The sequence below is a fragment of the Sturnus vulgaris genome, chromosome 3 (assembly GCF_052056855.1).
Source record: "Sturnus vulgaris isolate bStuVul1 chromosome 3, bStuVul1.hap1, whole genome shotgun sequence".
Lineage (NCBI taxonomy): Eukaryota > Metazoa > Chordata > Aves > Passeriformes > Sturnidae > Sturnus > Sturnus vulgaris.
The window spans coordinates 19,118,677-19,138,072 of record NC_142245.1 but is presented as its reverse complement, the minus strand read 5'-3'; the positions used below and the strand labels follow the sequence as shown (position 1 = coordinate 19,138,072).

The 19,396-nt window shown below is 42.5% G+C and overlaps 1 protein-coding gene across 3 annotated transcripts; it reads left to right on the top strand.

Moving 5' to 3' along the window:
* Positions 1 to 14: 14 nt before the first annotated feature.
* Positions 15 to 17,504, top strand: BROX (BRO1 domain and CAAX motif containing). Of its 3 annotated transcripts, none has more exons than XM_088161144.1 (14): positions 15 to 124; positions 1,997 to 2,127; positions 2,775 to 2,881; positions 4,384 to 4,480; positions 5,784 to 5,879; positions 6,536 to 6,608; positions 6,935 to 7,040; positions 7,606 to 7,695; positions 8,446 to 8,531; positions 9,846 to 9,927; positions 10,950 to 11,100; positions 12,520 to 12,679; positions 13,131 to 13,217; positions 17,088 to 17,504. In XM_088161144.1, exons 2-13 carry the CDS (start codon positions 2,027 to 2,029, stop codon positions 13,215 to 13,217), a joined length of 1,236 nt encoding a protein of 411 aa, XP_088017270.1. In that variant the 5' UTR covers positions 15 to 124; positions 1,997 to 2,026; the 3' UTR covers positions 17,088 to 17,504. The 3 variants fall into 3 exon arrangements, with proteins under 3 accessions (XP_088017270.1, XP_088017269.1, XP_088017271.1); XM_088161145.1 differs by lacking the exon at positions 15 to 124 and adding an exon at positions 442 to 558; XM_088161143.1 differs by lacking the exons at positions 15 to 124; positions 17,088 to 17,504 and adding an exon at positions 437 to 608 and having other exon boundaries at positions 13,131 to 14,886.
* The last annotated feature ends 1,892 nt before the right edge of the window (positions 17,505 to 19,396 follow it).

Genomic DNA, 19,396 nt, shown 5'->3' with positions numbered 1-19,396 from the left:
CCCCGGTACCTGTCATGGCGCCGGTCACGTGCGCACGGGCGGGGCCGCTCCACCCCTCCCTCTGCCCCTCCCTCCGCTCCTCCCTCCGCTGCCGGCCGTGCCGCCGCCGCAGGCCCGCCCCCAGGTAAGCTCCGGCGCCCCCCTGCAGCACCGCAGCCGGTTCTCGCCCCTCCGGGACGGCAGGTGCTGCTGCGGGCTTGCTGGCGTCCCCGCTCCCGCCGCTGTTGGTGGTGTTCGGGGGTCCTTCCCGCGGGAAGGCTGTGGGCCCCGGCCGCGCTGGCGGCCGCTGTCCCGGGGGGAGGCCGCACAGCCGCGGGGCTGTTGTTGGCGGCGGCGGCCCGGGGACTGCGGTGGGGAGGAGGGCGAGCGACGGGGTCGATGCGATCGGCCGCGATGGGGCGGTGCCATCGGCTCTCGGCTGGCGCTGCCTGCGGCGGCGGGCGCGTGACGCCACCGCCGGGAGCGGCGGGGCCGGGCCGGGGTCCCGCGGCCTCGCCATCCTCTCGGGGACCGCCCCGCGCCGGGCCGCCACACCGCGGGGACAGCAGAGCTGCGCAGGTGGGTGGCCCGGCGCGACACTCGCTGGCCTGAGGAGCAAGCCCCGAGAGGTACCGGCACCGTAAGCACAGCGCGATGAACGAGCCCTCTGCTCGGTCAGGAGGCTCTGAACAGTGCCGAGGGATCAGTGTTGGCAGATCTTCTTAGGGTTTTTTTGTTTGTTTCAGCAAAGCTGCAGAGTGTTTTCTAAAGATGAATTTAAGGGATTCCAAAAGGACCGCGGGACGCTAGAGGTCCTGAGGGGTCTCCGGTGCAGCGTCCTGCTCAGAGCAGAGACAGCTCCGAGGTCACACCAGGGCTCAGGGCTTTGTCTAGTGAGGCCTGGAAAGCCTTTGAGGGTGGAGAACACACAGCTTGCTTCTCAGTTTTACTGTCCTCATGGTGAAGGAGCTTCGCCTTTTATCCAGTAGGGCCTTCCCGTGTTCAGGATGTGCCTATTGTATTCCATCACCCCACACTGGTGTTTTAAGGTTCGCTGCAATGCTTGCGTTGTATTTGTCTGCTGAGATTGAAGTGAAAGAAAAGATACAGTCGGGTTTATCTCTGCTCTCCCAGCCTTCCAGGTCTGATACACATATGTAAATAGATCCGTGTTTTCAGTCAGAGTTTGTGGTTGCAGGTTCATTTATACCTAAGGCTCCCAAAAACAAGCTATTCACAGATGGACCAGGCACTGTATAATGATCTCAGTGAATGGAGATTTAGCCTGGAAAAGAGGAAGAAGGTTCAGGGGTATCCTTATCACTCCCTACAACTCCCTGAAAGGAGGATGTAGCAAGTTGGGAATCAGCCTCTTTTTCCAGGCAACAAGTGACAGGATGACAGGAAATGGCTTCAGGCTGTGTCAAGGGAGGTTCAGGTCTTGCATTAGGAAGAATTCCTTTGCATAAGGAGTTGTTAAACATTGGAATGGGCTGTCCACGGAGGTGGTGGAGTCACCCACCATCCCTGGGGGTGTTTAGGGAAAGACTGGACATGTCACTCAGTGCCATGGTTTAGTTGGCATGGGAATGTTCTGTCAAAGGTTGAGCTCAGTGATCTTAGGGGTATTTTCCATCCTAATTGATTCTGTGATTGTGAGATATTTCTCATATAATTTACAGCCTTATGCAGGAGGTAACAAATGTGGAGGTTTTTTCCTTAAGAATGTGTGTGCTCACATAGAGCAAAGTAGGTGGTAGCTTTTTGCCTAGCTTAAAGTAGTTGCCTCAGAGAGCATTTGTATTTCAAGAGAGTGCAATTCTCACACTAAGCACATGGATGATGAGCACAAGACAAATGGAAGCTTGGTGTTTCAAATGAAAAAAAAAAATTTCAAATTAATTTCTTGCTTAGTTGCTTACATTTAGAATATCTTTTTGTGAGCAGAGGAGCAGGGCATGTGCAGCACCTCAGTTGTACCAGTTCCTGCAGCTGTTCTTTCCTTTCCACTCCTTAGATTTGGCATCAACAGCATTAGAGGAAGAAAATGACCCACTGGTTCCATCGCAACCCTCTGAAGGCTACAGCTCCTGTTTCATTTAATTATTATGGGGTTGCCACCACTCCAGCTGCAACAAAGGTTTGCAAGTAAGTGTACTTGGGACTAACTTCACTCTGCCTCTTACAGTTTGGGGGAAATAATTTCAAGCAATGGTTGCTCTTCAGTTTTTGAGCTGAAGATGACTAGAGATGTAAGACACCACTAACACTGAACATGTGCTTATAGAGAATGAATTCTCCAGTTTTTGAGTCTCTGAATGGCAGCAAGGCCAGTTACAACTATGCAGAGGCAAAGACAAAACACTATTGTATTTCTGATGACTGTGCAGTCCTCTGCAAAAGATTGCTTAATTTCCATAAGTGGATAAGGCCTGACTGTTCCGTTGTGGATAGGAATGTAATGAAAAGGGATCTCAGCCTATTTTGCAGATCTATTCTTATCTCTTCATCTCATCATCTCATTCCAATGTTGAAGAATGTTCCTGCTTGTTACTTCTTTTCCTCTCTGTACACTTGGCCTCTTGGTGGGTAAAGGCATAGTTATTTTAGTAAGTGTTAGAACAATAGATTGAGTACTGATTATCCACTGCTCTGTGTGCAAAATGGATTGTACTAAAGAGTCAGACATATGTATCCAGAGGAGAGAGGAAGATTTTTCGGTATTAGTACATTTTTGAATAGGATTTCTTAGGTGGTTTTTTTTTTTTTTCTTTTTTTATTCTCCTTTCACTTAGTGACTTGCGCTTATCTCGAACACGGCTATTGGAGCTGTTTACAGACTCAAGCTGTAATCCGGAAATGATGAAGAATGCAGCTGACTTGTACTTCTCACTCCTGCAAGGTAGGGAGATTTATTAGCAGTACTACTAATTGATCAAGAGAAGTATCCGTTCAATTTTAATGGCACTTCTCAGAATGTTAACTGTGCTGATCTCCTGTAAAGAAGCTTTGCACTTCTCAGGAAGGAGAGTGTCTTCATGGGTTCTGTGCTTGATACCAGTGATGGCTGCTCACCAGGCCTCTTCTCCAAGTTTCAGTGTCCTTTTTGACCCTGCCTGTACTAAGTGCTGGTAGTCCTGCCCTCCTGTCTTTAACCTCATTCTACTTCCTGCTGACAGAGAAAACTTGTATTTGTCCCTTAGAGGGTGGTGAGTTGCTCCCTAAGTATAAATTGAGTCAATTAATTGATATCATTTACTAGTCAATGTAAACTGCTGGTTTGTCTAATACTAGACCATATGTTGCAAGTTTACCTTCTACTGCTGTTTCTCTTAGATGTGTGTCTATATGTAGGTGGTCACTAGCATGGTATCTGCATTTTCAGTAGATGGTTCACCTGTGCTGCCACATTCCTTTGAAACCTTCGTTCTGCCAATATTTTGGTAACTCTCTCTTAGCAGTCAGGTGCTCAGCCAGGTTTTTTAGGACTGAGTTTTAAAGAATCAGCTGATTCGTGGAAAGTGGGATCTTTCAGTCTCTGGGAAGTAAACGTTGGTTTAATGAGCCCCTGGGAGGGTATAGGCTAATGTTGCATCTAAAGGTCAGATAAGAATTCCTGTTAGTACAGCCAAGATTTGGAGAGTTTCTTCAGGAAAATATCATGCTTGGCCACTAAAATCTTCTGCATGTGAAAGGAACAAGTATTTTCTGTGTTTATAAACATATTACACACTGAGAGGTGTAGCCCTTGTAGCTGCTATGACAAGCTCTTGACCTCTTAAAGTCTATAAGACGTGGTCAGACCAAGGCCCTTCTTCAGCCTCCCTAAAAAATTCCTGGGCCTGCATATGGTGGGATTTGAACATCTCATAGCATGAGCTTCATTGCACTAACTGCTGTTTTCTGGGTTACTGGACATAAAGAACCAATTTCCTGTAGCCCTGGAGATAGATGGTGACTAGGTGAGCCCATGCTTAGAAGCCCTTTTCCCTATCCCCGTTGACCAGGCAGCTTTTCCTGGAATTTCCTGGATGCCACTGTGGTGGCAGACACAGCCACTCATCTTGAACAACCTCAGCCATCCTATACCTGGGCCAGTCCCACTCCCAACTTGTCACCATGTGGGACATGCAGACATCTGCCAGGTTTTCCTTGAGCAGTCAAGATTCTCAGGATTGAGTTGGTAACATGCTGGGCAAGCAGTTTCCTGGAATAGCCAGTTGTTTTTTTTCCATATTTTGTTCTCAAGATAATGAGGAATAAAAGCTCCAGGAAGTAACATGGGGTTTTGAGGGGTTCAGCAAGAAACATTCCTATATCTATATCTGTATTCATATTGATCCATCTCCTTCCTTACTCATTTCTCTTTCCTGCTTTGAGTTTGTCTGTTTCATTATTCCATAGGTTTTATCCTTTCACTGGATGACTCTTCCCAAGAGTGCAAGTTGAGATACATTCAGAATTTCAAGTGGACAGACACGTTACAAGGACAAGTCCCGAGGTGTGTGTGCTTTTCTGAGTGTGGGGTAAGCAGCTGCTCTCTGCTGCTCTGTTACGTGCACCTGTGCCAGCACAGGCCTGAAGGGAAACAGAAATGTAGCAAAGCCTTGAACACAAAGGAGTTTCTAAAAAGGTGTTGCTGTGCTTTTGGTTGCTGCTGTACTGTGCTAGGTGTTCTGAAGTGTGTGTGGCCGTTATGTAAAGCTGTAAGAATGCATAATAATGGTAGAAGCATCCCTTGGGTCTCAGTTGATCTCCAAACCGAACCTGCAGTTGGCTAGAGCAGTACAAAGAAGAGCCTTGAGAGTTTTGGTGAGTTAAGCATGGTTGACAAAGCCCACTGCAGTTTAAAACTTAATTTGGCACTACTGCCTGACCAGGGACTTCTGTGTGTTTGGAGGTTCCAGTGTTGTTGAAGATCTGATTTTGTTCTTGTCCTCTGAAGCTCTGAGTATATGTACTCTTGGTTCAAACAAACAAATCTGTTTCCAGTAGGAATACAGATCTGTAACCTTCTGAATGATTCACTTGTCTCTTGCTATTGGAGGTAATTGTGTTGTATAACCACACCTACAAATTTGTCAAGCTTTAGCTAGAAGTGCTTGACCTCCTTAAAACTTTTATTCCCCGTGGAATAAAATCTGTTGATTAGGACTTTCTTCTAATTTTCTCACGGTCATACATGCTTGTACTTGTGCCAACATTATTCTTCCCACTCCCACATCTTTCTTTTTAAAAGGTTTGTTAGTTCCTAAGCTATACTGAGCTTATGATTGCAAGTTCAGTCTTTTCAAAGACTCTGTTTTTAGCTTTTGAAATTTCCTGCTATTTGCACATGCTGTGTGTCTGCAGTTACATAAATATTTGCAATAACATTCATTTGAGAGAGTTGTAACTTATTACAACGTATTAACTTAGCAGTACAACTTTAAAGTGGACATTCCAGGGCAAGGCTTTCCACAAACTCTGCAACTGGGAAAAAAAAAAAGTCAGCCACACCCAAAGCTAAACAAATCTCAAGTTACAGTTTTAAAATAAAAGTTCCCAAAAGGGAAGGGTGGGCATCTGAATGTGGAAGATTCTAATTATGAGTTCTTAAAGAGAATAAGTAAAAAAATTGAAGTCTCTCTTAGGCAGTTCAGGAAGTTGGAGGTTCTGAATTGGAAATTGTTGACATCTTAAGTCAAAAATGTTTTATGGAGAGAAATGTTGAATTTTGCTATGTTTACTATCAGCAGAGAGAGATGTGAGAACAAAACTGAATTCATTAAGTTTTTGGGGGTTTTTTTTCTGTCTTTCTATAGTGCCCAGCAGGATGCAGTGTTTGAACTGGTTTCCATGGGATTTAATGTAGCTCTATGGTACACAAAATACGCATCAAGACTCGCTGGAAAAGAAGAGTAAGTGGTTTTCTTTTCTTAACAATTCTGCTGCAGCAGTATTCCACCAAAGATTTAGCAGGTTCTGGGGGTTACCTGCTGAATTTGGACATGTGGGACATGTCCAGCTCAGACAGAGGAGTTGCAGGAGGCATTTGGTCTTTACACACAAGCACTTCAATCCCTTCTTGCCTCTGTAAACCAAGTGCAGTCGTACCACGTGACTGTGATACAGAGAAAGTGTCAGTTGTCAATAAACCCTTCATCAGTCCCTGTCTAAATGTCCAGGTACAAAACTGAGATTCTCAAAATCACAGCTCTGCTGATGTTTAGCCCTACAGACTTCTAAATCCTTGGCTTCTAACACTGAGGTTGCCTTTTACTTGAGAGTCATCACAGGATCTTTCTTTTTTTTTCAAGTGAGTTCTATATAATTATTTCATGATGGGACACTGTAAGAAATTCCTTTATTGTGAGGGTAGCACAGCAGTGGAACAGGTCACTTAGGGAATTAATGGACTCTTGATTCTTGAAGGATTTAAGATTCATCTAGACAAAGCCATAACTGACCTGATCTGCTGTTGCCAGTTGTGGCGCCCCAAAGCAGGAGGTGGCACTAAATGACACTTGGAGGCCCTTTCTAACTACAATTTTACTGATTCATTCTATTTTCCCAGTATTACAGAAGATGAAGCAAAAGACGTTCACCGCAGCCTGAAGATAGCAGCTGGGATTTTTAAACACCTGAAGGTAGAAGGACTTTCTTTGCTGTCTGTTCTTTGAGGTCTCTCCAGATACTTGACTTTTGTCTTAGAGAGGCCCTTGCTGTACACACATACCTGAGACCACCTGAATGTTACAGGAAACAGAAGGGTATTAATAGGTCGTGGTACCACTCACTCCCTGCAAATCATCCCCAATGGCATTGGAAGAGTGATTTGTCTGTCTGCCCATATCATGTGCTACACTGCTCTCTTGGGACCTTCATTCAGTGTGTCCCATCTGTTTAAGAATGAGGCACTTGTTTTGCACTGGTATTAGGCCTAAACTAACTCTGAGACTTGCTCTGTATTTAGGAAAGTCACATTCCAAAATTGATTACACCTGTGGAAAAGGGAAGAGATTTAGAAGCTCGACTTATAGACTCCTACATCATACAGTGTCAAGCTGAAGCTCAAGAAGGTATCTTCAAATATATATTGGTGGGTGTGGGAAATGGCTCTTTGTGGGTCACTGATGTCTCATGAATTCTTCTTGGCAGCAAGGCCATGGGTTTGGTATTGTCCTGAAGTACTGTGGTGTAGTGGGGCAGGTTGATTTTAAGAAAAATTACGTAACAATTACAGAAGGAAAATGCCACAAATCAGTCTGATATTGCAGTTGTAATACGGAATATCTTTAGTTTTGGAGAACTTGTGTGTGGCACTCCTCCTTTTTCTTACTGTTTTCTTTCGTGCAACCCTTTCACCACCCTGCTTGCCTAACATAAATTCCCAGTTCCTTTACTTTAAAATATGTGCAGCTTCTGTTTATTAGTTAATCTTAAGGCTAACATTCCTTCAGTTTTTCTATTAAATTGGAATCATTCTAGCCAAGAAACAATCTGTCTTTATTCTGCTGTTTGCTTGACTGCACAACATCTATTTTCTGTTCGTGCAGGGGTTTTAAAACCCTAAATGCCATTGTTGATCTGATGTGATGGGACATTTCAATTAAACTTAAACCATGGTGTGGAACTTCTTTTCAGTGACAATTGCTCGGGCTATTGAGCTGAAACACAATCCAGGCCTAATAGCTGCTCTTGCTTATGAAACAGCCAACTTCTACCAAAAAGCTGGTGAGTGTCTTGTTTTGTATCCTTAGTGACTTGGTTTATACAATCTTGCCAGCAGACACTTCACCTACCCATGAATTGCAATATTAATGCTCTTGTCGGTGGATATGGAGTATGTATTTAGCTTCTATTTAGCACATTTAAGCTTCAATTATCAGCATGTATTTTGATAAGGCTTTTTGGTTTTGTGGGAATCTTGTTCTGTAGCTGATGGTAGGAAATGTTAGTGAAGGAAGACAGACTAGCAGCAGACAAATGGCCTGATATCAATGGAATGTGTTCCAGCTGCCTTTGGGCAGCAGATCATGATGCAGAGCATGGAGAGTGGAGTGGGTTCATTATGTACCACCTTGCAGATGAGTGAGATGATCTCTGGGCCTACTGAGGCAAGTGGGAGAAGTGCAGAAGTACGGGAGTCAGAGAATATTGTAACACGTCACATTATAGGTCACTACTGGAACTTAAACTAGGAACAAGCTTTGAAATGTTACCTAAAAATACTTAGAGAATTAGCCATCCAGATTTAGTGCACAGCAGCTTCAGGAGTTCTAGGCACAGCTGCATGATAGCTGCATAGTTTTGGGGTTTTCATCATAGTTTTTCTGTGCTTTTGCAGGAGTAATTTTGTCCCTTGTTTCTGGATACTTTAGAGTTAGGATCTATTGCTAAGTTTAAGAATTCTGGTCTTTTAATGTGTTTGGTGTTTTTCTTTTTGGAAATGTCTTAAGAATAACTTTACATATGTGTTCACAGATCAAACATTATCCAGTTTGGATACAGCCTATTCAGGTAAATGGAGGAAATACTTAAACTTGAAGAGCTGTTTCTATATGGCCTATGTAAGTACTTTGGGTGACAGCAGTCACAGCTTGTTGTCTGTCTTTAAAGGGCTGCATAGGGAATGGGGGCTAAGTATTGCCTTGGCTTTCTCTCCATGCTGTGAAGAGGAATTGTGCAGTGTCAGTGACATTTGAACTGTTTGTGGAGCCAAATTAAATTGCAGCAGTGTGGATTTGTTGTGATCACAGATCTTTAATTGAAGCCATTCAGGCTGAGCATAATGGTCATCTCTGTTATCTACACTGCAGTGTGATCCTAGGCACAGTTCAGAGCTGAGCATCTTTATGAAGGCCCTGAATGAAATACTTACTGCATTAAGTACCACAAGGTACCATTCCAAGAGCTGCCCTATTTGCCTGATGGATCTCCTAGCAAATGCTGTGGTGCCCTTGAGATCCTCAGCTGCTCAATTTGCTGTGCCTTTAGCCTGCCATAGCCTGTAATCTGTCTTTTTTATACTGTACAAAAGGCCCAAGCTAAGTAGTTTACATAATTGTCTTTCTCTTAGGCTGAACCTGTAGCTAAGAGCTGCTTGACTTATTAACAAGTTTGAAAGGTGAGGGAGGGTCAGAGTTGTACTTCCTCTTTTTTTAAATTTGAGGGATCTGGGCAATGATAGATTTGGATAGATCTGTACTGTGAGAAGAGACACTAAAGGAAGGGGGGCAAGGTAGGCATTGATGGGATTGTTCCTTCACCTATTGTATTTACTAGTTAAACTAGACTCCTAATAAGAGATAATAGGCAATTCAGGTCTCACTGGAATACAATACCACCTTCAAGCACAGGAGTGAAGGAATGGGACTTTTTGGGGTGGAAAAGTTATTTGGACTATAACAAAATATCTCAGACAGCAGAACACCTCATCTCTTCCAGATTCAGTGACGTTTTTTGTAGATGGAGTTTTTGAGTGTTCAGGTAGTTTTAGTTTTCAGTCTTAGCTTTGTAAACTTGCCTGGGGTTCATTCTCTTTCTGTGCTGGGGCTTGATGCTGCACACTGCTACAGTGGGAGCTTGGACTGGCCTGTGTGCCAGTGCTTCAGGTCAAAACAGCTTCATGCAGCTCAGTTATTCTTGGCCAGATCTGAGACAGCTCAGTTCATACGAAGTGTTCATGGTTCTGGTTCACAGTGCTCATGTTGAACTGCATTAATGACTCTGTGACTGCTGCTTTGACTTGCATTCCCCAGCTCTCAACTGCCTGCAGGGAATGGCAGCTGCAGAGAGCTGCAGCTGCTGTAGGGAGCAGGAGAAGGGAGTTGGTGCAGGAAGTGCCCAGTGATGTTGGTAATGATTTTGTCCTCTCCCATCAGGCATACTGTTACCATGGCCAGACTTTGCTGGCCAGTGATAAATGTGGGGAAGCAATCAGATCTCTGCAGGAATCAGAGAAATGTAAGTGTGGTTGAGACTGGAGTACATGGTCATGCCTATTCTGTTTTGCTGTATTGTCTTAATTTGCTCTCCCATAAAGATTTTCTGTCACCTGATGAAAATCCAGCACGCCTTTGAATAGAGACCATGTATTTTTTTTTTTAATTTTTTTTTACCAAAGACTGTCTTTCATAACAGTGCTGCAGAAAATTTCATCTTCACTTCCCAGCCTGGCTTAAGAGACTGGCTTTGAGCTGCCTGCAAGATACAGTGTAAAAACCAATGGTTTGGTCGTCCTGTTTTCTGGTCTACATGGTAGAATAGCACAGCCATTTCTGCTTTGGAGGATAAGTAGTAAATCTAGATCATGGTTATTTATATTTAAGCAGATTTCAGTAACTTAGTTATTTTCTATTAATTTGAAAGGTATATTCAGGCTAGTTTGCAGTAGTTCCAGGTCTTCTGCCCAGTCTTCTCTCTTCAAAGCTATTTCTACCCCAATTGCCTGCACTGGATAACTTTACTGCAATGTATAAAAATGCTCAAATCTTCAAAGTGGAACCTTTAATATTCGTTTTAAAAAAAAAATCAAAAATGTTTTAAGAGTAAACGAAGTTGGATTTCTTGTTGTAAAACAAATACTGTTCTGCTGTTCAGAGAGAGTGCTTCTTCTCCCACTCCATATTGGTTATTGTTGTTTGGTATGGGACATCAGCTGTGTGTGGACACCTTCACACCCTCTGTTTTTCCCTACTATGTGGCACATCCTTGAGCTTATTGTTGCATTTTGCCCCACACATAAGAATGCTTTCCTGCATCTTCCCACCCAAGAAGCTATCTTTTCCTTTTCCTGTTCCTAGTCACTTGTTGGGTGCAGTAAATCTTGACTGGAAGTGCTGTCTTTGAACTAGTTTGGTTTTGTTTCTAAGAAGAAAGAGGCCTGACTGGATTCTTCTGTCTTCTAAGACAGAAGCACTGTAGAGCAGAACCATGATTTAGGAGGATCATGCAAATAATTTTTATTTCTTTCCTTTCTTGCAAAGTTTTTGCCAAGGCTGAAGCATTGTGCAAAGAGTATGGAGAAACCAAAGGGCCTGGGACTACTGCCAAACCTTCTGGACATCTTTTCTTTAGGAAATTAGGAAGTATGATTAAGAACACACTAGAAAAATGCCAGAGAGAGAATGGATTTATGTAAGTAATTCATGGTTGGTACAGCACTCTGTATGAGGTGTTATTACCTCATTTGCCTTTATTTCAGGATGGGATGGTAAATTTTACTCTGCAGTTGTTACATTCCCTTAGGGCATGGCATGTAACTTACAGATAAATTTGCAATTCTCTAATTTTCTCTTGGCAGATTTGCAGTGGGTCTGTGCTGTCCCACTCTGTGTCCTGTACCAGTTCAGCAGGGTGGGTGGGACTGACATCTGGAGTGGTTGAGCAGTTTTCTTCCTTCATTCCTCCACCACTTGGTTACTTTTCCTTCTCTGCACAGGAGGAAATCTGCAGAAGTTGCTGTGTTGCTGTAATGCTCTCTTCCTGTCTCCTGGGATATAGTAGGGAAAAGAGGGCAAAGGGGAAGGTGGAGAAGACCAGTAGGTGATTCTGCTTTGCAAGCAGGGAAGTCAAAACATGGTGCTGCCTTCAGTGAAGATCATGCTTAGGGTGCTAGGAACTTTACCCCAGTCCAAGTATAGTTAATAGTGTGAACAGGGCTCTCTCTTCATTAATGTCCTTCCAAAAAGGGTTTGGAAATACCAAGTTTTTATTTCAGTTGGAAATATCAATATTAGTTTGTCTTTAGAGTTCTTTTTCTCATTTATATCTCCCCTTTCCTCCTATTATGATTTAGTATGCCATAATAGGTTTTTTATTTCCATTTTCATGATATTTAAAGACCTGCATAGTAGGGGAACCGACTAAATGGAAAGGATGGTCAAGTACATCAAAGTGAACTGCAAATAGGAAGAGAAGTGCTCTGCTCTGGTTCAAATACCTATTGTCAGAGCTTACAACAGCAGCATACTGGAGATTTCAACACATCCATGTCCCTCTAGAACAAAACTTGAAAAGAGAAAGCAGTGGCTGGTTTGGGAGAGCTCTGTGCAGCACAGGAAGTGAGGCAGAGTGTGTCAGTGTGTAACGCACTGCTGGCCTGCCAAGGGCAGAGGGGCACCCTGAGTCAGGCTTTGACCTGTAGCCAGTCTTTGAGGGACTGCTGTGTTGCCATCATCCACTGTGGCACATTAGGAATGTTTAGGAAGAGAGCTGTCCTCTTCATCTTTGGGAAGTACTTTAATACATTTGTATTTTGAAGAGGTTTTTTTTTGGACAAAAGATGCTCTTCTCATTGAAGCACTGGGATATTGGTTATGAAGTAGGAGAAAACCTGCCACTCGATTAGGGAACAAACAATAATCCTAAGAAGGAGTTGCTTTTGTTCTTGTGAACCTTGCTGGCAGAATGCATGTTAGGCAGTGCCTTAATGAAATGGAAGAGAGCAGCAGTGCTTGCCACTTTGAAAACCCAGATTGCTTTGTTTAGAAGTGCAAACAAGACTTGCAGAGATGGTGCATTGTATTTGAAATACATTTCTGTATTCTGTTCCAGCTATTTCCAGAAAGTGCCAGCAGAGGCTCCCCAGCTGGAATTGAAAGCAAACTATGGCTTAGTAGAGCCTGTTCCTTTTGAGTTTCCTGCCTTGAACGCACACTGGACTCCTGAAACAGTTGCAGCATTTGATCTCACCAAGAGGCCAAAGGAGGACACTGTAAGATAATCCTATGTGCTGTTCTTCCCTCTGGCTTTATTCTGTGCATCACACAGAGTTAGTTTGGCTCTTCTGTAACATTCCCCAGCTCAGTGTAGGATGCAGATACAAGGCTATCACCTAAGCTCTTCCTTCTGTTATGCCAGGGGCAAGTCAATTAACCTCTGCCAGTACCTGGAAAATCAGCTTATTTTTCACTAAGTCCTGTGACATTACTGGAGTGAATGCTTGGAGAGAAAGATTCTTTTTCAGAAAAGGATTCATTTAAGGATGCTGAAACAGGAGCAGTTGGCTTTTCCCTCTTGCTTGAGGCTTACTCAAAGTTTTCAGCCTTGAAAAGAGAGGGACTATTAGATTATAACATGTAAAGTTAGCTATGCATAAATACTGTGCAGACACAGTGGTTTGTACTTGTGGTATTGAGTTGAGTTATTTTTCTTCTTGTTTGCAGGCTAAACCAAAACCAGATGAAGAAGTAAAACCTCTGAAGGAACCAGATATAAAGCCTCAAAAAGACAGTGGATGCCAGATTTCTTAAGTACCATAAGTGCTTTGAATTCACTTTGAAACTCCTATTCATAGGACTCTGGGGCTTTAGTTCTGATCTCCTTTTTTGATCCTCCTTTCTTCTTTTAGGAGACTAATTTAATTTACCTTTGTTAATATGTGTCTATCTTGCTTAAGAATGTGGTGGATTTCTAGGAGGTTATTTATATCTGACTTATTTTTGGTTTTAGTGGGATATCATAGAATGAGTGGGCTTAAATGTTCCTATTGTGCCTCTAGGGAGTTTCTTTTTGTGGGTTTAGTTTTACCCACAAATAGCAAAGGAAGCATCATGATTGTAATGCTTGATGGTTTTTCCATTACCTTATATGCTCTTATCATGTCCAATTCTGCGAACAGAGGTTTGCATGAACAGTTATATTTATTCAAGTTTTGTCATTTAGGCTTAGCACCCTGTCGTGTTCCAATTCACCTAATTGTAGTGAGGGAAGAAAATCTGGGTTTGGTTTGTAACACTCCTATGGTATTTCACAGGACTTGCAAGAATTTGGGAAACCTCAAGTTCTGCATAACAAGAGCACAATTTATGTTCTGAAACTACTAGTCTGTCCTTTCCTCTATAGATTAGGGTTTTTATATCAGAATTTGTAGTAAGATACCTTAGCTTTGTCTGTCCTTTGATCCAAATCCTTTAAAATCAAAGTGTATCTGAAAGCAATGCAGCAAGCAACATGGAAGTGCTTAAAAGCAAAGCATCCCTGTGTCATTCATTCTGAGTTTTTGAATCTTCAAAGCTTTGTTAAGTTTGAAGTCTGCAGACAGTCCAAATCTCCTGGCACTGGAATTCCTCAAGCTGTCATGCTAAGGTAATGGATTTGGAAGTAAGTTGCTGTGTTCCCATCTGGGTGGTGTCTATAAGAAGCTGTCAGGAGAACAGGGAGGAAAGATGAACTGAAGAGCTGATGGTGCAGCTGGGAAGCCAAGCTCTAGATTTCCTTTATGCCCTGTGTAAACAGGGCTGCTTCTCAGCTTTTGCAGTATTGCACTGAAATCAGCTCTTTCTGAAGAAAACTTGCCAGAAGCCAAGCCCAGTCAAGGCTGAGAAAGGATTTTGTAGAACTTGCTGCTTCCATTTCTGCCTGCTGTGAAAAATGTGACAGCATTCTTTAGTGCTGAGCACTGCAAAACACCTGTGACAACGAAAACATCTTTCTGATTTGCTGCAAATGCAAAGGCATATGATGAATGTGTTGAAGTGAGAGCCTTGCAATCCCTGGGTACCAATTGCTGCACTTCTCTTTGCATGAGAGAGAAACTGAGCAGCCTGACAGTGTTCACCCTTCCAGCACATATGATGGCAAATGCACTTACTGTGATGTAAAATGTAAACACATTCCTCTTTGTTCACCTTCCACTGTGCTGTAATTCAGTGCTTCTAAAATCTTCCATGGGGCTTGGAGTCAGCTTAGAGAGCAGGTGTGTAACTCCTTGAAGGCCTGTGGAACAAAAGCTGCTGAGGAGGTTAATAGGCAACTCAAGACTCTTCCTGTGAGATACTGGACCAAATTATAAAAATTTGTTGATACAAAAGGCAAAGAGACTTTTAATGCTGGCTGTTGTGGGTTGATCAAATGCAGACCTCCTTGCTTGATGGATTTTTCTTTCTGTCAGTTCTGCACATAAAAATAAGCGTAAACTGAGCTGAATTCTGTTGCAAGAAGTTTGTGTTCTGCAGGGGCCTAGAATGTAATGAGTATCAAGAAGAATATATACCTAAAATGGCTCCATTTCTTCTGGAGCTGCACGGGGACCCCGGGGTATATTTCATGAAGAGTTACTCAAATCTGTTCCTAACTTGACCAGCTGACTCCTTAGACTTCTTGCATTGTTAAAAGATCAGCTTAGGTTTTGCCAGAGTGGAGTGTGGAGTTAGTTTTCTTATATAGATTTTAATTCTAAGAATGTCTTCCAGCTGTAGTCATCAACATTTGCTCAGCCTTCCCCCTTTAAGAATCAAGATACAGTTAACTCAGTTGCATAATCACAACTTTTTTAGTTACTCATTGTTTTTCAGAATTCTTTGTCAATATGTACACATCTCAACTGAATTAGTTTTCTTTCTGTGTTAGACTAGATCCTGTTTTCCCTCCTCTCCTCATTTTCCCTTCCATCTGGACAAATTGTGGCGCAGACTTACCCTTGTTTGCTAATGCATGTGTAGGTCCTGGGACTCATTTCCAATGCAGCTTTTACCCATGGGTGGGTTCCAGTAGAGGGGTATCTTAAAATCAAATTAACAAATCATGACTAAATCATTCCCAAACATCTTGGTAGGAAAGATTATTTTATGGACTTGGAATTCTTTGGACGCTTTCTCAAACCGAGCGGTTTGTCTGAATCAAGTTCACTGTAAATAGTTTGGGGCATAACCAAGTTAATTGTGTCAGATGATGACATTACTTAAGCCTAGCTGTGTAACCTCTTATGCCATAGCTGTTTCAGTAAATATGATGTAGTAGTTTAAAAATAGACTAATGGAACAAACTAATTCACTTAACATGTGTTGCTTTTCAAGACAAACTTTGTTGACTTGTAGCTGAAATCCTGTGGCAAACATTGGATGGTTTTCCAAAAAATAAGAAGCTGGAGACTGTTTAGTTTGCAAAGTAGAGAGAGCTGTGAGGCAATGAGCAGCCAGCTTTCTCTTCCGGTTTTGTTGGGTAGTAGCAGGAATTACTGTAAATAGGATATAGATTATCTGTCCAGTATGCTTAAAAATATGGGTGAGTGAACTGGGAGTTTCAGTGAATCTGGAAACCCAGCAGCCATGTTCCTTCTCTTATAGCTCCCTTTAGTAATTTTTAAGAGTGAGGTATTTTGAACGGTGACTTTTTAATATTCTAATGCTGCAAGAGCCTGTTTTTGTGGCCTCTCTCTGGTTTTAGAGGCTCTCATGGCTAAGCCTGCAAATCTTGTTGGTGTAAATAGTCTTTAAAAGTTTGTGCCCCATTTTAAGCAGGACAGAACTGCAGCTGAATAAAACACGGAGTGCTGGGCCCTCTGTTTTGTGCTTTAAGAAAAGCAGTGATTGTCTTTAATCTACTGTAAGCCAAACCATTAAGCTCTTTGTAGGATTTCTATTTAAATACCTTCCTCCATGTATTTAAATACACTTCCTTCATGTTTCATCCTCCTGCAATTTCAGTAGTTATTCTCCATCCAGCATGGGACACACCTACAGCTGAGGGACTGAACCTGGCCCTTGGATGCTGATGTCTGCCTCCCACTGGATTTGGTAGAGGAGTTTTGCCCATCAGCCTAGGGATGGTGTTTGGTCACTTGGATGTTCAGCATGGATCTGTGGTGTGTCTGTAATGATGGTAGTGGTTTGTACAACGAGCAGGAAAATGGATCCCTGTGTCTGTGTAGAATAGAGACAACTTTGCACTTTAGAATTTTCTTGTCTTGCAAATTTGGTACAATACAATATGCTTGTAAATACTCCTTCCTGTCATTTTGTTGCACTGATTTCAGTACTGTGCTATGGGTAAGGTTTTAATGGGAAACATTACTAAAATGTATTTTTAATTGTCTATGTATAAAACAAACTCATGAAGCATATCTCTGCCTTTAGTATGGGGGAACACGAGAGGAGGCAGTAGCTCATCTGTCTTCCATGGGAATTCCAAGAAGTGAATATCTGTTGGCTGCGGGGTGAAACATTTCATCCCATCCCTGTGTCTGGTATCTAAACTGAAGTTTCAGCATTAACATAAATCCTGTTCATGCCTATTAATTATCCCTAAAAAGATTCTGTCTCTAAAGATCACTCTTAAATTACCATAGTAGCATAAGCTGCCTTTTTTCCCTTTTCTGTGTTTTTTTCCTGTCACTGGCCCAGCTGAGTGAGGACTAAAGCACAGTGAGTAAGACTGGCATGGAAAAGCCCCTGCAGTGTGTACCTGAATGCAGTGTGAAGGCCTTTCCACAGTGACCCTTGGTTTCATTCAGACCTTTCACCACTGGTGATGCTCTCAAATTCAGCAAAGGTCCCACGGGCAACCCAGGTGGCTGTTGATCTGCTTTTTATGTGGGAACCCCTCCTTCCTTTGATGTTGGTGTCTTCATGGATTACAAGCTTCCTGAAGCCGTCCTGTATCTGAGTAATCCCACTTCAATGGAATCAGCTCTGAAATCACTGACCAAGCAGCCTTACTTTGTGAAGACAGTCACCATGCAATCTTAAGCTTCATAGTTGGAAAATTTGTATATAGCTACGAATTTCAGAATACCATTTAAAATAAACAATCTTCAAGTATCATGTTTTATTTCATTATTTAAAACTTTACATACAGTAGCAAGAAAAAGGCTCTGTCTTGAATGTTACTTTCTACAATTTAATGCAACTTTATTAATTAGAGAGAATGCTTAATCCTTGTTTAAAGGAGGACTTAAGTAAGGAAGATACACGAATTGGGTACCTATGGACGTAGTAGCTACAGTGAAGCATGTCAAGTCCTGGAACAGGACTGGAACAGGAGAGGAGATGGGCTTCCCAAATTCCTGTTTAGAAAAAAGAAAGTAATTAGGCAGAAGTTCTTACGGCTGTAGAAAATCCCAGGTCTTGCCAAGGTCTGTGACATTGTGGGGTATACTGTGTGAAGGGAGTTTTTTGGGAATTACTTCTCTGATATTCTGGATGAAGCCTCACTAGCATAATGGGCTCAGTCTTCCCAGTCTGAACCAGACATGTAGCTGCTGGTGTCTCCAGGAGTCCCATCTGTCTCTCAGAGCCAAGTGGGGGTTTTAAGAATTTTGTTTCATGCCTCCAATCTTTCTGTCTAGCTTTGCCACAGAAGGACTTATTTGCAATGTCCATGTTGATGGCTCCTGGATGTAAAGCTGCCCTTGCTTTGTTGAGTTGCTCCCAAATCTGAAGGTCAGGGACCTTGTCCTCTATGACACCTGGACCCTCTCCTCTGCTGGCTGTGCTTCCCCAGTTTCTGCCAGTACAGCTTAGTCAATACCTTCTCCCTAAACATCATCAAAAACTGCACCAACAGAGCCCTCCAACGGATAAAAAATTCCCACAGGACTCTGCTGGAGTGATGGCCACCAAGGGGCAGCAGAGCTTGTGTTTTCCTGCAGTTTTTCCACACAGCTGCCCAGCACAGACAGTGTGAACGCTAGGACGGTACCCTAGATTTAAATTGGGAAGGGTTGTCACAACTTACACTGAGCTGCCAACCAGGGATAAATCACGATGGTCCTTTGTAAAGCCATAGCAGCAGTGCCCTGTGCACACAGCATCTGCAGATCAGGACTGCAGCAGGAAACAGGAGCTTTAGCTATGGCTGTTTAGAAAAAAATCACGAGTATGACAGGAAATCTCCACATGGCAAAACATCAGTATTAAAAATGGAGAAAGTCACAAATACAGGAATTGTGGTATTTACAAAGACCACCAAGTGAGTCTTCCAATTGCCACGTTTAATGTGACACAAGTGAGGTTGATGTGAATCTCTTGTCTGGAGAGCTCAGTCATAGAGTTATGAATTTGTGGGATAAAACATGGAACCTTGCCAATGTGTTTGGTTTGACAAACTGGCAAACAGGATAGAGATTCCTGATGTATCTCTAAGACCTGATTCTTTCCAAATTCAGATGTCTATATGGCTGTTGCATACACTAACTGTTCTATCAAAACCTGCTACCCATGGTAGGATTATTTAAAGCAAATAATATATTAGCTGAATCTGGCCAGTCTGAGGAGGTAATTAAAAGAGGCTACAGGTTTTCTTCTTTGCAAAGTGGCAGATCATATTGCAAGCTGAATGGTGCAGAAATGTGTTTGGTGCAACTTCACAGATTAACTTGGTGTTATGCTCAAAATTAAAGCTTCTTGTTTCCATAGTTCACAGTGTCCTTGGAGTCTGTATCTCTGATGGGACAGTTTGAATTGCAACTACTATAATTCCTTAGCAAGTTAAAATTTTTTCTTTCCGTTTTTTTTTTTTTTAATTTTAGTATGATCGATTAACTTATTTTAAGGATGGATTAACTGGAATGCAGTCACTACTCAAGCAACAAAGCTGGCACTTCGCTATTTTTTCTCCTCCTTTTAATACTTACTGGTGTTGTCTGAAGGGATTATCACCAGGATTTAAAACCTTGATGATTTGTAAAATTTGCTGGGTTTTTTTTGTTCAA